Source organism: Lipophrys pholis, assembly GCF_963383615.2.
Source record: "Lipophrys pholis genome assembly, chromosome: 12".
Taxonomy (NCBI): Eukaryota; Metazoa; Chordata; class Actinopteri; order Blenniiformes; family Blenniidae; genus Lipophrys; species Lipophrys pholis.
In genome coordinates this window covers 6,540,654-6,554,835 of record NC_137641.1, presented here as the reverse complement: position 1 = coordinate 6,554,835, position 14,182 = coordinate 6,540,654, and the positions used below count along the sequence as shown (strand labels likewise).

General features: G+C 42.7%; 1 protein-coding gene across 1 annotated transcript in view; it reads left to right on the top strand.

Annotated features, from left to right (window-relative positions):
* Nucleotides 1-14,182, top strand: part of tln1 (talin 1) — a 117,313-nt gene that overhangs the window by 54,573 nt on the left and 48,558 nt on the right. The window contains exons 21-32 of the mRNA XM_080476974.1: nucleotides 544-710; nucleotides 812-940; nucleotides 1,483-1,596; nucleotides 4,834-4,947; nucleotides 6,362-6,496; nucleotides 7,163-7,291; nucleotides 9,049-9,151; nucleotides 9,721-9,929; nucleotides 10,981-11,100; nucleotides 12,524-12,721; nucleotides 13,184-13,323; nucleotides 13,419-13,512. Of these exons, the coding sequence (XP_080333100.1) occupies nucleotides 544-710; nucleotides 812-940; nucleotides 1,483-1,596; nucleotides 4,834-4,947; nucleotides 6,362-6,496; nucleotides 7,163-7,291; nucleotides 9,049-9,151; nucleotides 9,721-9,929; nucleotides 10,981-11,100; nucleotides 12,524-12,721; nucleotides 13,184-13,323; nucleotides 13,419-13,512 (1,652 nt within the window). The remainder of the gene's footprint in view (nucleotides 1-543; nucleotides 711-811; nucleotides 941-1,482; nucleotides 1,597-4,833; nucleotides 4,948-6,361; nucleotides 6,497-7,162; nucleotides 7,292-9,048; nucleotides 9,152-9,720; nucleotides 9,930-10,980; nucleotides 11,101-12,523; nucleotides 12,722-13,183; nucleotides 13,324-13,418; nucleotides 13,513-14,182) is intronic.

Here is a 14,182-nt window from a genome sequence, read left to right as displayed (position 1 = left end):
GCTGATACATAGTCTCACCTTTTGGCCTCTTACATGGGGAAGGAATTTGAAGAAAAGTTTACATATTTTTAAAAGTTATTTAAGAGCCAGAACATTGCTGGAATGCCAAGAAGAAAACATCTGCACGTTTTGGTACTTCGATGGTTTAATTCGGTTAAAAATCGTATGAGAGGCGTGTCAAGAAACACAAAGAAGTTCTAAGAATAATTAATGAATGCTCTTCTAGCATTTACACAATCATTGTTTTCAGTGTTTTGATTACTTCTTGATAACTTAGAAAACCCATTGAATTACATTTACTTTGTGATGAAACACTAATTGAATGATTGATTTGTTGGAAAGGTGTGTGATGGTTTTATGTCTACATGTGTCAAACATTCATGTTCTTCAGAGAATAAACTGAGGCCGTACGTAAAAAGAGGGTCGCTTCATAAGGCTTTGCGTCATATGATGGGTGGTTTATTCTTGAAGAAAATACAATGATATACAGTAAAGACTGAATTAAAAAAAATCCACAATTCCACCTCTTCTTTCGAACTCCAGGTGAGATGGTCCGTCAGGCCCGTATTCTTGCCCAGGCCACTTCTGATCTGGTCAACGCCATCAAGATGGACGCAGAGGGAGAGTCTGACTTGGAGAACTCGCGCAAGCTGCTTTCTGCTGCTAAGCTGCTGGCTGATGCCACCGCCAAGATGGTGGAGGCTGCAAAGGTTTGCCATTTCCACCGTGAAGAGAGTCACAGACTTCTTCATTGCAGTGAGACCGCTGGTTCACTGTGCATTGATAATGATGTGTGGGAGTTTCACCTCAGGGTGCAGCAGCCAACCCCGACAGCGAGGAGCAGCAGCAGAAGCTGCGAGAAGCTGCTGAGGGACTGCGCATGGCCACCAATGCTGCCGCCCAAAACGCCATCAAGAAACGACTGGTCAACAAGCTGGAGGTGAGAACTCGGGCTCAAATATGCCATGTCGACATTTTGTTGTGATCGAATCCTCAGGATTGTGTAAAATAAGTATTTGACTGTTAGTGATTATCTACTAGCTTGTAACTCTCCGTATTTTGTTTACTTTATAAACGAAATTTATAAAGTTTCAGAAACACGCATCAGGAGGGGACCCTCGACCCCAACCAGCTCCACCCGAGCTGTGTGGCTGCCTGCTGATTGACCAATTTGGTTAAGAAATTTCCCCCAAGAGGGAATTAATATAGTATGATAAATTAGATTAAATATACAAAATGAAGAAGTCAGTAATTGATTACTAAGGTGACATGATTTATTGTTATCATGATATTTGGAATATACTTAAAGACCGACTGGACTACAACGAGTGACTCGTTTCCATGTATTGTGCATTCACGTACTGCTTGACAACATATGTGGCCATTCAGATGGATTCCTCTGGCTCGAGACTGGGACAAAGTCAGCAAACTGCCCTGCTTCTAAATGTGTACCGACACATGTCCTTCCTTTCCCTCTGACAGAATGCAGCTAAACAAGCGGCAGCCGCGGCCACTCAGACCATCGCTGCTGCTCAGCACGCTGCTTCTTCCAACAAGAACCAGGCTGCACAGCAGCAACTAGTCCAGAGCTGCAAGGTAAACCCACACCTGTGCTGATATCAATTCTTCATCTCGAGGGGCGCCATTGCTCGGTTGGTAGAGTGTCCCCCGATCCAAAGGTTGCAGGTTCGATTCCTATCCCTGCCGGTCTACATACCAAAGTGTCCTCGGGCAAGACGCTGAGCCCCAAACTGCCTGTGTGAATGCAGTGTGAGAGTGAGTGGTTGGTGGTGGTCGGAGGGGCCGACGGCGCAGTTTGGCAGCCTCTCCTCCGTCAGGCTGCCCCAGAGCAGCTGTGGCTACATACGTAGTTTACCACCATCCAGTATGGAGGGAATGAATAATGCAATGTAAAGCGTCTTTGTGTGTCCTGAAAAAAGACTGTATATAAAACCTATATATCATTATAGTTATTCTTATGCTAACGTAAAACGCTAGTAGATGCTAACAAGACCTTCCAGGTTTGGTTTCTCTCTTTGAGTCACGACTGTGTCTTTATTCTGCTCCTTCTCTTTTTTTGGGGGATTTCTTTCCAAACACATCAATGCCACAACGCTGAGGCTTCCATGATTATTGAGATTGTTAGCGTGCAGTGTGAGAGGCTGTGACTGCTAATTGTTCAAATGTCCCAGTGTTGGGACGCCTTCAGGAGAACTGAGAGCAAAATCTTCATAAGGTACTTGGGATTGACCATTTATGCAAGAATGTGGGCGTGTTCACGGCAGAATATTTAAAAGCACAACTTTCCGGGTGGACTGTGGTCTATAAATGGAAAGTGCGTGCAGGTGTGTGTACACACAGTTTTACAAACCCGAATGTTTTTTGGCGCGCGTCATTTTGAGCTCGTGGGCTCACGTACACTTTTAGTGTGGATCTCACACAATGTTTTTAAATGAGGCCCCTCGTCTGGAGCTTCTGCTATACCTCAGAGAGGAAATCTTAGTCATTCATTCAACTGGATATTCTACTTCATATCTCAGAGAACCGGAAGATGACGTGTGGATAGTGACCTAAAAGTTAAACTGAACCACACACTGACTTCAATGATTTAGATATCAATAGTAATTCCACTGAGGGAGGATAAAAGAGCCGGAGATGACTCCAGATGGGCCTCGCTTAAGGGGATTTGTGCGTTTGTGTCATTGACTACACCCTCAGGTGGTGGTATGCCCAAGAGTCGTCTTAAGATTTCAATAACTTTTACTCAATCAACTGGCCAAAGTTTAGATCATTTGGAATTACCCCCGAGTTTGCTGTGGAAAATGTGTACATTTGGGCCAAAATCCAGCGTATTTTTGAAAATAGCTGACGACCTGTTGGGTTTTCAAACGTGTATCCCAGGACTTTTTTGTGCGTCCTGCGGTGTTGCATATATGTACTGGATTTTGTAGCTCGAGGTGAAATGTGATATGGGGGCTTAGTTGTCTAAATTTAGCAGGTGGCACTGTTTTGCCAGTCCGATGTGTATCTCCCCCCAAATATCTGAAGCGTGTGCTGAGTTTCATCCGTTTCCAAATACGTTTCAGCCTTCAAAAACCCATTTGTTTGTGACAAAGAATTTTTCGATTCTTCTGAGGAAATCCAATGGGATCCTATGCACCCTTGGTGCACGGACAATAATACAATGTTTTAGTTGTGCAAATATGCTAAAGCAAGCCATCAAATAATAATAATACACTTGTACATAAACATGCTGTTGAGATGTATATCCACTATCAATTTTGGAGGCACATGAAAGAATGAACACGTGGAATTATGGAGTGAACAAGTGTGAAATAACAAATGTTGGATGACTCGGCGTAGCCCCTCGGCCTTCTCTCAATGAGCTTCATGAGGTCGTCACCTGAAATGGTTTTTACTTCACCGCTGAGCCTCGTCAGGGCTCATTTGTGGATTTTCTTCCCTTCTTACCAGGTTTGGGACCATCAGTCGTGTTGTGCTAAAGTCTATTTGACAACTCTTAGAATTTCATATTATGTCAAGAACCGATCAGAATCAACAGTCCATCAGTACTTTTAAGAACTGAAGTCCGTCAGTCTGGAACATTTCCAAAACTTTGAATTTGTCCTCAAGTGAAGTCGCAAAAACCATCAAGCGCTACGACAACTGGCTCTTATGAGGACCGGCCCAGGAAAGGAAGACCAGGAGTCTCTTCTGCTGCTCAGGAGAAGTTCATCCGAGTCACCACCTTCAGAAATCACAAGTTAACAGCAGCTCAGATTAGAGTCCAGATAAATGCCTCCCAGAGTTCTAGTAGCAGACACAGTCCACATGGAGTGTCCAGAGGAGACTGTGTGCATCAGGCCTTTATGGTCAAACAGCTGCTAGGAAACCAGAACCAAAGGAAAGCAACAAGCAGAACAGAACTGTTTGGACCAAGAAACACAAGGAATTGACGTTAAGACCAGTGGAACTCTGTGCTTTGGTCTGAGTCCAAATTTCAGATGTTTGACTCCACTGGAACAGACGGGTTCTCCATGCATGGTTCCACTGTGCAGCATGGAGGAGGATGTGTGATGGTGTGGGGAAGCTTTGCTGGTGACACTGGTGGGGATTTAGCCAAAGTTGGAGGCACAGTGAAGCAGCATCCTGCAGCGACACGCCATCCCATCAGGCCAAACAGACCTCCAGCCAGTGTGAGGGCTGTTTGACCAAGAAGGAGAGCGATGGAGGGCTGCCAGATGAACCTGGCTCCACCGTCACCTGAACTAAACCCAATCCAGATGCTTTGGGATGAGATGGATCCCAGAGTGAAGGCCAAAGGGCCAACAAGTGCTCAGCATCTCTAGAACTCCTTCAAGACTGTAGGAAAACCATTTCAGGTGACGACCTCATGAAGCTCATCCAGAGAAGGAGCAGAGTCAGCAAAGCAGCTATTAAAGCAAAGGGTGGCGAGTTTGAAGACTCTAAAACAAAAATCATGTTTTAAGTTATTTAATTTTTTGTTCACGAAGTAATTCCATGTGTTCGTTCATAGTTTTGTTGCCTTCAGTGAGAATCAACAATGTAAAGTATCATGAAAATAAAAAAACATTGAATGATGTCTTTATGATCACTACAATCTTCAATGCAATTTGTTAAAAATGTGTTTTCTTTGCTTGGTGTGTGTGTGTGTGTGTGTGTGTGTGTGTGTGTGTGTGTGTGTGTGTGTGTGTGTGTGTGTGTGTGTGTGTGTGTGTGTGTGTGTGTGTGTGTGTGTGTGTGTGTGTGTGTGTGTGTGCGTGTGCGTGTGCGTGTGCGTGTGCGCGTGCGCGTGCGCGCGTGTGTGATCAGGTGGTGGCAGAGCAGATCCCTCAGCTGGTTCAGGGTGTGCGAGGCAGTCAGTCTCAGCCGGACAGTCCCAGCGCTCAGCTGGCCCTCATCAGTGCCAGCCAGAACTTCCTGCAGGTTCCTGCCACACACTGCCAACACTGCCCGCATGCCAGCAACTCTCCAGGCAACACAAATAGTGGTAGTACAGGAGGGTAGTGTTGTCCACACTAAGAGAGCAGACTGGATATCGAATATTATATTATAATCATTCATCCATCCATCAGCTGGAGCCGATCCCAGCTCACATGGGTTAGAAGAAGTTAAAACATGGTCACCTCACAAGTCCATCACAGAAGACCCACCTGCTCAAAATCCACGAGATCTGCAAGAAGTGGTGCCAGAGTACGAACCACTATACCACCCATTGTGATTATTATCAACAATGATAAAGCACTGATACAGCAGCAAACATGTGGTTGTATTACCAATACCGAATGACAAACCAATCAGTTCAGGGAGAATATATTTCAAAGTGTTGGATTAAATTTTGTTTGGCCATGTTAATCTTTCTTTGATAGAGGTGAATAATGTCTGCCAACATAATTATCAAGTAAAAGCAAACTGTACAGGTGCGTCTCAAAAATTTGAATATTATCTGGACGCTAATTGTTTTTTCAATTTTTTCTTCACCTGTGATATATATATACAATTTGTTTTATTGATTTATTACAATTATGGAAACTGGTAGAAAATGTGGTTTTATTCTGATAAAGTATTTTAAAAAAACTCAGATTTATTGGTTTTCATGGTTTCTAAAGAATGAAACAAAAATTATATGTAATTAAGTTTTTATCTAATAAATCTAATCTCTGAAAGTTTCACATTCATGAAATTATTAATTTATGACATTCTGAAAAAACCTTCACTTTATCTGTTGTATTTTGAGATGCGCTTGAACGGATGATTGATCACTCAACTAAATCAGTCATGTACTTTAATTTTCACTGTATTGACTTAAAAAAAAAAAAAAAACTTAAGTTGCTGTGAAATTCAGAATCACCAGTAAATCAAAAACTGTTACCAAAAATGACATTTCAATGAAGTTTTTCCGCCTTTAGGACAAACTTGATGTATGACTGTTTTCCGCTCTCAACCTGATTGATGAAGGTTATTTTACTCATTATACCTGTAGGAAATTCTGTTCATACCACCAGCCAAGAACAATCTGGAGAAGTGAGAGCTCCCACTTGAAAACCAATAGCAATAAACAGAAAGAAATACATACAGTAATGATGATAAATCTGCAGTACAAACAATGGTACAAACATTTTCTCATTGTATTGTTGAAGTTTAAATCATTACCAGTGTGGATAGATACTCTTCTCTGTGACAACATATAGCCTAAACACGGAATTTTGAAAAATGTAAACCTCAAACTATACTAAAAGCTAAATTAAATGTGTAGAAGTAAATAATATAATGACTATTGTTTGTAATATTGCCTATCCACACGCAGCACTGAGGGTCTTGTCTCTTCTTCCTCTGCTAGCCTGGTGCTAAGATGGTTACAGCCTCCAAAGCCACAGTTCCGACCATCAGTGACCAGGCTTCAGCCATGCAGCTCAGCCAGTGTGCCAAGAACCTGGCCAGCGCCCTGGCAGAGCTCCGCACCGCCTCACAGAAGGTAACACACTTCACTGTTTAAGTTTACCGCTCCTCTCTGCGTCCTCAGCAAGAATCCTACAGCATGTGTGGAATTTGCATTTGCCTCAGAGATTATTTAGGAAGTGGTGAGTGATGGAAGGCTTATACCTGGTTATGATTATTTGATATTATGAGGAAGTTATTGCTGAAAATAAGCTTTCCAGCCCATGGAGTGAAGCCAACTGCAAGTGTTTCTTCAATATTTCCTACGATGTGTTTGTGGCAGTAGAGCATGCCACCGCCGGGTTCGCTCACGGAGCCGCGGAGTCAAGGTTCCAGTTAACCATAATTCTTTTATTAAACTTAATGAAAACGTTCGCATAAGTCTCCCGCCTGTCACCTTGTGTGTCTGGGCGGCTCCTCCTTTATGGGCAGAGAGGTGAGGCGGCCTGATTCACATCAGGTGTGCCACCTCACCTTTCTGCCACAGTGTTAAAAAAAAACTACTACAACTGCCCCATAATTAATGTTATTGGTTGATTTTTCTAGAAATAATACTTCTCTGTTCAAAGCAAATTATATGTCAACATGTACATATTTGGCAGGAAACATACAGTTCCAGCATCGTGTTTTTAAATGTGTAGTAATGTGAGTGTGGGCATTACCTGACCTGAACCATCTGGTGTGTTTTGTGTTCATTGTGCAGGCTCAGGAAGCGTGTGGTCCTCTGGAGATAGACAATGCTCTATCAATGATTAGAGACCTGGAGAAGGACATCAAGGGAGCCAAAGCTTCTGCTGAGGAGGGCAAACTGAAGCCACTGCCAGGAGAGACTGTGAGACACACACACACACACACACACACACACACACACACACACACACACAGACACACACACACTTCTTACCTATGTATTAAAAACTCACTCGTACCTACTGCATGTCTTACCCTCATTTGAGTTCCATACACAGCCCAATTTTTATTTCTTTTTTTAACTTTTTTATTCATTTCAGCCAACACAGTACAGTAAAATGATGTAGTTTCTCTACTACACAGCCAAATAAAACACAAAGCAGACAGAAACAAAGAGGCACACAGTATAGCAATACATAAAACAACAACAACCCGGCAAGCACCCGAGAGGTTAAACCAGAAAATATATCAAAATAACAAAATATAAGCAATAGATAATATTGTAGTTATTCTTTAAGACACATCCAGTTGCATGTATACATATCCACTGTGTATTGGTAACATATATAAATTCCCTATAGAGTCATGTATAAAGATACAAGGGTAAACAATCATCCTAAGTACTAATGACAAACAAAAGGAGGTATGACACAAATCCTCTTTATCCAAAACTCAGATACATGGTGCAAAGTCAGTTTCCAGGAGTACAGGTACAGTACATGGTCCAAACACTCGAGGTATCAGAGGAGGTATTACCAACTACTACTGAAAAACAGGCAAAGCGGGTCTCCATCTCTTCATGAAAACGTCTTCCTGGAGTCTTAATACGTATGTAATGTCCTCCATATGATAGATGTCTTGGACTTTTTGAACCCAGATGTCATAAGTAGGGGGGGGGTCTGGTTTTAACCACCGTAAAGTTATAAACATCAGGCTGCTGTGAGCAGTATATTCAACAGATATTTCCCCGCTCTATCATTAATGCCGTTGGGTGTTACACCTAGAAGCACCACTGGGGGCTCTTGTGGAATGGACTGTTGGAAAACACTTTCAATGCCTTAAATACTTTTCCCCAGAACACACTCAACTTGGGACACGTCCAGAATATGCGAGTGTGGTCGGCCACATGCGTCCCACACTTCCTTCAACGGGAGCTCGGATGTGTTTGTCCTATTTTAGACTTTATTTCTGAAGTTCTAAAGAAACGAATAATCATCTTCCATTTGAATTCTCTCCGTGTGTTTGAGTTTGTGACCGAGTGCGCTTCTGTACAAATACCTTCCCAGGTGTCCTGTGCTATGACCATATTTATCTCTGCCCCCTGTCCTTGTCTAACTCTGTCCGAGCCATTTGAATTCATAGACAAAAATATGTTATATAATTTACCAATGACTTTCTTATGATCCTTCTCCATCTGTGTGAGCGTCAGAAACTCATCTATGGGTGGAGATTTAAGAAGTTTGTCCCACTCCTTAGAATGTTCTTAGCTGCAAATAATGAAAAAAATGAGTGGATTTGACCAGTAAAATGATAGCAAAATAATCTTTAATCTATTTTGACATTTGTTTTAGTGCAAAAGAACATCGGTACATGAAAATGTAATTTGATAGCTTCCTATAAAATCTGAAAAAGAAAATCTACCAAGAAAAGTCGGTGAAATGTTAAAGCTCTGCTGTTATTAACAATACCTCCAGGTGTAGAATACAGAGAAACGTCCTCCACTTGGACTGCAGATTTCCTCTAGCGTGGCGCTACGATTTAGCACAAGATGCAAAACAACAGAAAGAAAAGAAATGCACACCTGCTATTGAGACAGGCACCATGGCACGGACTTCAGCGGTACAGTAACGGTCAGTTCGCAGGTTATTTCTTCACGTGTCTCCTTGTTGTGTTATTCAGCTTGAGAAGTGCAGCCAGGATCTGGGTACCAGCACCAAGGCTGTGAGCTCAGCCATCGCTCAGCTGCTGAGTGAAGCCACACAGGGAAACGAGAACTACACAGGTCAGTTCCTGGTCAGATCCTCTCACCAATAATATGTTACAAGAACATCTGAGCCTCTTTTTTTTTTTAAGTTTTCTGCATCAAATCTGACGGAATGTGCAGCTGAGCAAGTACTGACAAACATAATGATCTTAAGCTGAAACCACAGAAATGTAATGACTTTCCTGGATGCAACCATTTATTATTCAGAGCAGCAGGAAAAAGGGAAGTGAGCCCTGGATCGAATAGGTTATTGAATTTATTTTTAAGTTAGAATATACACAAATTGCTTCTGTTTGATGCAATGTATTTTGTAACTGGGATGCAGATCGGATGAGCTGTTTATGACGACTTAATGCAGAAAATATTCTGTGCTTTGAATGTGACATACAAAGTGAATGTACCAATTAATTCTATCTGCTGTTAAAACACTATATCAAGAAGGAGGAAAAAAACCACACTTTTAAAGCTGGAAAAACAAGCCAACAGTTGAGCGAGTTGAGCATTAGTTAAACTAGTTAGATTTAAGCTCTAACTCACTCACACATCTGGCCAGACTGCGGGGTGACTCTCCTATGTTTGTGTTGAAGGCATGGCAGCCCGAGACGTGGCCCAGGCTCTGAAGTCTCTGGCCTCGGCTGCCAGAGGCGTCGCTGCCACTACGGATGATGCAGCGGCGCGCGGCGCTATGCTGGACTGTGCCGGGGACGTCATGGACAAATCGGGCAACCTGATCGAGGAGACCAAGCGGGCCATCGCCAAACCGGGAGACGCAGAGAATCAGCAGAGGCTGGCGCAGGTATTGGCATCATGTACCTACCGGTATAGTTTTCATGTTGGTTTTGGTGGACTTATTCATGACGAGGGACGCACTGATACCACTTTTTTCCAATATGAGTAGTGTATGAGTACTTCCATTTGAGTACTCATTGACACAGAGTACTTAGACCAAGATACACATTTTTTTTTTTTTCGACATGTTATTTCAACAACATTTCTACATTGTCATGTACTGACATTCAAGAGTTGTTCTTTTATGGCACTGCCACATAAACTGTAAGAAAACATTTTAATAACATTTTTGGTGTGCGTGCGTGCGTGCGTGCTTGGCCCTTAAATAGTGGTGCACCGCTCGCTTGACCAGTGTGCGTGAGGGAGCGAGCGTGTGTATGCAGAGCGGGTCGAAAGTAGCTGTACATAAAAGTAGTAAGTAAAGTGGTATCGGTGTCGTGGTATCGTTTGCATTTTTATGAGTACAAGTACTCATGCCTGGTCTCGAACTGATACCCAATCCTATCATCTGTGCTTCCCTATTCATGACCATTAAAAAATACAATCAGAAACAAACATTACAGCAAAAGTTAAACCTGCTCTCTATTTTTAGTTTTGACCTTTTCAACCATCAGTCAGAATTTCTTTTTTGTTTATTTTGCATTATTTCCAGTGAATATGGTGGAATGAAATGGTTTAGTGCTGGGAGTCACACGGGGTTTGAGGCTTTGTCTGTTCTGAGATGGTCAAGACTGGATTTTCAGAATAAGAGAGAGCAACAAAATATGAGACTTTATCGAATCCAGAGCAGACCTGAGACAGTGCACGAGCTTTTCTTTTGAAGGTTTTTCAGTGTACAAAATGCATCTTTGTTTGGCTTCACTGTCATTTTTTTTTTTTTTTAGCAAATCACAAGTTTCAGACAGGGCCCTTATTGAAGCAAATTGGCAGAGTCTCGAGACGTAGGGAACCAGTGCTTTAGACAATAATACCACTTTTTATCTGATGCAGATACGTTTGGAGCTGTCTGTGAATTTACACTGTTGTACCGTCAGTAAGAAGACCAATTGTTTGTGTAGGTGGCGAAGGCCGTGTCTCAGGCCCTGAACCGGTGTGTGAACTGCCTTCCTGGCCAGAGAGACGTGGACAATGCCATCCGCACTGTGGGCGAAGCCAGCAAGGCTCTTCTAGCTGATTCTGTAAGTACTACAGCTGCTTCTTATTCTCATTTAGACTCGGTTCACTCGCCAGGTCTTGATTGTCAATTCAGATGTTTTGCTGGGATCTGATTTTTTTGCGTGATCATTTCAAACGGCGACCTGCCACGTGAACGAGACCAGACGGGATGTTTTCGGGCCCCAGAGCGCATGCACAGAAAACCACCTGAAGTCACGCCGAGCACGCTATTTACGCATGGCACACCGGCCAGCACCAGGGTTGCCGGTTGTGACTCACTCTTTCCAGCCCAAACGACGTAAAACCCGCACACCTCATTAAAAACCAGCCCAAATCTCAGCCTGTGTAGGAATCAGGTTAAAATCTTAAAACTATTATATGTGTTATAATGAACACACCATAAACACACAAATGCACGAAATAAACAAAGTTAAAAGGTAAGAGAGTCATACCTGGCAACGCTGGTCAGCCCGTGTAGATCCATTTTCAAGTGGTTGTTAAATACGATCTGACAAAATCAACATGACGAGGGAAAGAAGAAGAAGAACGAGGGAAAAAGAGCACAGCTTTTAACATTTTGGCGGAGCCACTTCCTCCGGCGCTTATTTGTGACGTCAGTCACACGTCAATGACGAAACAGTAGCATGTAGAAAAATATCTGAATTGGTAGCACATATGAACGAGGCCTGGGTCTGGTGTGAAAACATCGGAATTGGCTCTTTGACATGGCCACAGAACAGGTCGGATATGGGTCACTTGTGAGTTAAAAATTAGAATTGTGTTGCATTTCCCTGCAGTGTGAACGAGGCCTTACACACCGCTCTGTAGAAGGTTGTTTTTTTTTTCTGCATTTGTGTGTTTATGGTGTGTTCATTATTACACATATAGTTTTATGGATTTAATGAGATTTCTAACCCTAACACGTTAACAGTGCTGGTAAAGTTAACGGTTTGTTAAAAGATAACTGAGTTTTGAACAACCGGGCCCAGCTGGTGACTTCTTCTTTATCTGATTGTCTGGAGGCCATATCCGCTTGTGATTATATGTCTGACTGATGAGTGTATTTTGGTAGTTTTAGATGTATGTTCTCCTTTAATGTCCTCCTCCACTGTAGTTCTCAAAACTCTCCTGTGTATCTTTAATCAGACCAGCAATATCATTGGTTCACCACAGACTCAGGTCTCTGACCTGTATAACGACTCTGTGATCAGGAAAGCCACCCTGATCACAGAGGACCCCTCTCACCCAATCCATCACTACTTCCAGTTACTTCCATCAGGCAGACGTTGCAAAGGCTGCTGTTCCTGCCTTCCTTTAACATCTCCTTGATGTGTTTGTGTCTTCAGTATGTTTTGAATATGTGTTGTGTTTATATTGTGTAGCCTTGCCAAAGAAGAATATCTGTTGCTGTTTGGACCAGACAATTCAGTTGATCTATCTATCTAGTTCCCGTCCAGTGGAAGGAGCTTCCAGGAGGTTCAATCTCAGCTCAACGAGGTGGCCGCAGGGCTCAACCAGTCAGCCAATGAAGTGGTCCAGGCATCCAGAGGAACAACCCAGGACCTGGCCAGGTCCACCAGCAAGTTTGGACAGGACTTCAGCAACTTCCTGGAGGCCGGCGTTGACATGGCAGGAACATCCCAGGTCAGTATGATTTCTCACAGTCAGAGGAATAAAGTGTACCCTTACCCCCCCCCCCCCCCCCCCCCCCCCCCCCCCCCCCCCCCCCCCCACACACACACACACACACACACACACACACACACACACACACACACACACACACACACACACACACACACACACACACACACACACACACACATAATAGCTACTTAACCAGTATTTTATTTAGTTACCATGACATGACACACTCTTTCTTATCGGCTGAATATGCAGTATTTATATGGGGCTGTTTTTTATTCACAATATTGAACATCTGAGGTGACTATTCATGGATTGCCTCCAAAATAAACTACAGCTTGTATGTTTGAGAGTAAATATTGATTATATGAAGCTACTGAGTTATGGGTAAAAAACTAATTGTATTTAGCAGCAGTTCTGTGGTACAATATTCTGCTTTATGTGTAATTCTTTGTCCTTCAGTCCAAAGAGGACCAGACTCAGGTGGTATCCAACCTGAAGACCATCTCCATGTCATCAAGCAAGCTGCTCCTGGCTGCCAAAGCTTTGTCAACTGATCCCAGCTCCCCCAACCTCAAGAACCAGCTGGCAGCAGCCGCTCGGTAACAACCTCTTCACCTCCTCTTCTCTTAGCCCGTTACTTTTTCACCACCTCTCCATCTTTCACATCTGTGGGTGTTTGTGTTTGTGTTTGCAGGGCGGTCACCGACAGCATCAACCAGCTGATCACCATGTGCACCCAGCAGGCTCCAGGCCAGAAAGAGTGTGACAACGCTCTCAGAGAACTGGAGGTAATCTCCAATAGATGACTGTACACACATTCTGTCTACGTCACGTCACGTCACGCTACGTTACATTACGTTACTTTACTTTATTATGAATCGTAAGCTCGATTCACCACATTGTCATTTGTACCATTTAGCCACAAATTTCAACCCTGTTACCAGGGCTGTTATGACTCACCAAAGGAGTGAGCATATTCATGGATACAGTACACAATGTGAGGATTTTTAAACTTTTCTATAATTATTTAGATTCTCTTGGGTTGTTTTCTTCTTCTTTTGTTGTTGTGTTGTGTGTACGATGGAAGAGTACACAAAAACCCTTGTCCAATACTACATGTAAATACTCCGTAAATACTAAATAGACTCACCAAACAAAATAGGCTGAAACCGCTTAATACATAAAAACTGTTTTAAGAAAAAAAGTGGGGAGAAAGTACTAATAAAGGGAAAAATGTGCCCTCAAAACACAACAATGGCATTCATGAAAAATTCTCTTCCAGTTAGTTATTTAAGGATATTTCAATACTTCAAAGACAGTGTGAAACTACTAATGTGCCACTAACATGATCAAACATGTTTACACTATAAAACACCATCTTAAAGACCATAATCACACATACTTTTACAATTTCTTGATTATATAGTCTCTAAACTGGATGAAGTTCTCATCAAATTT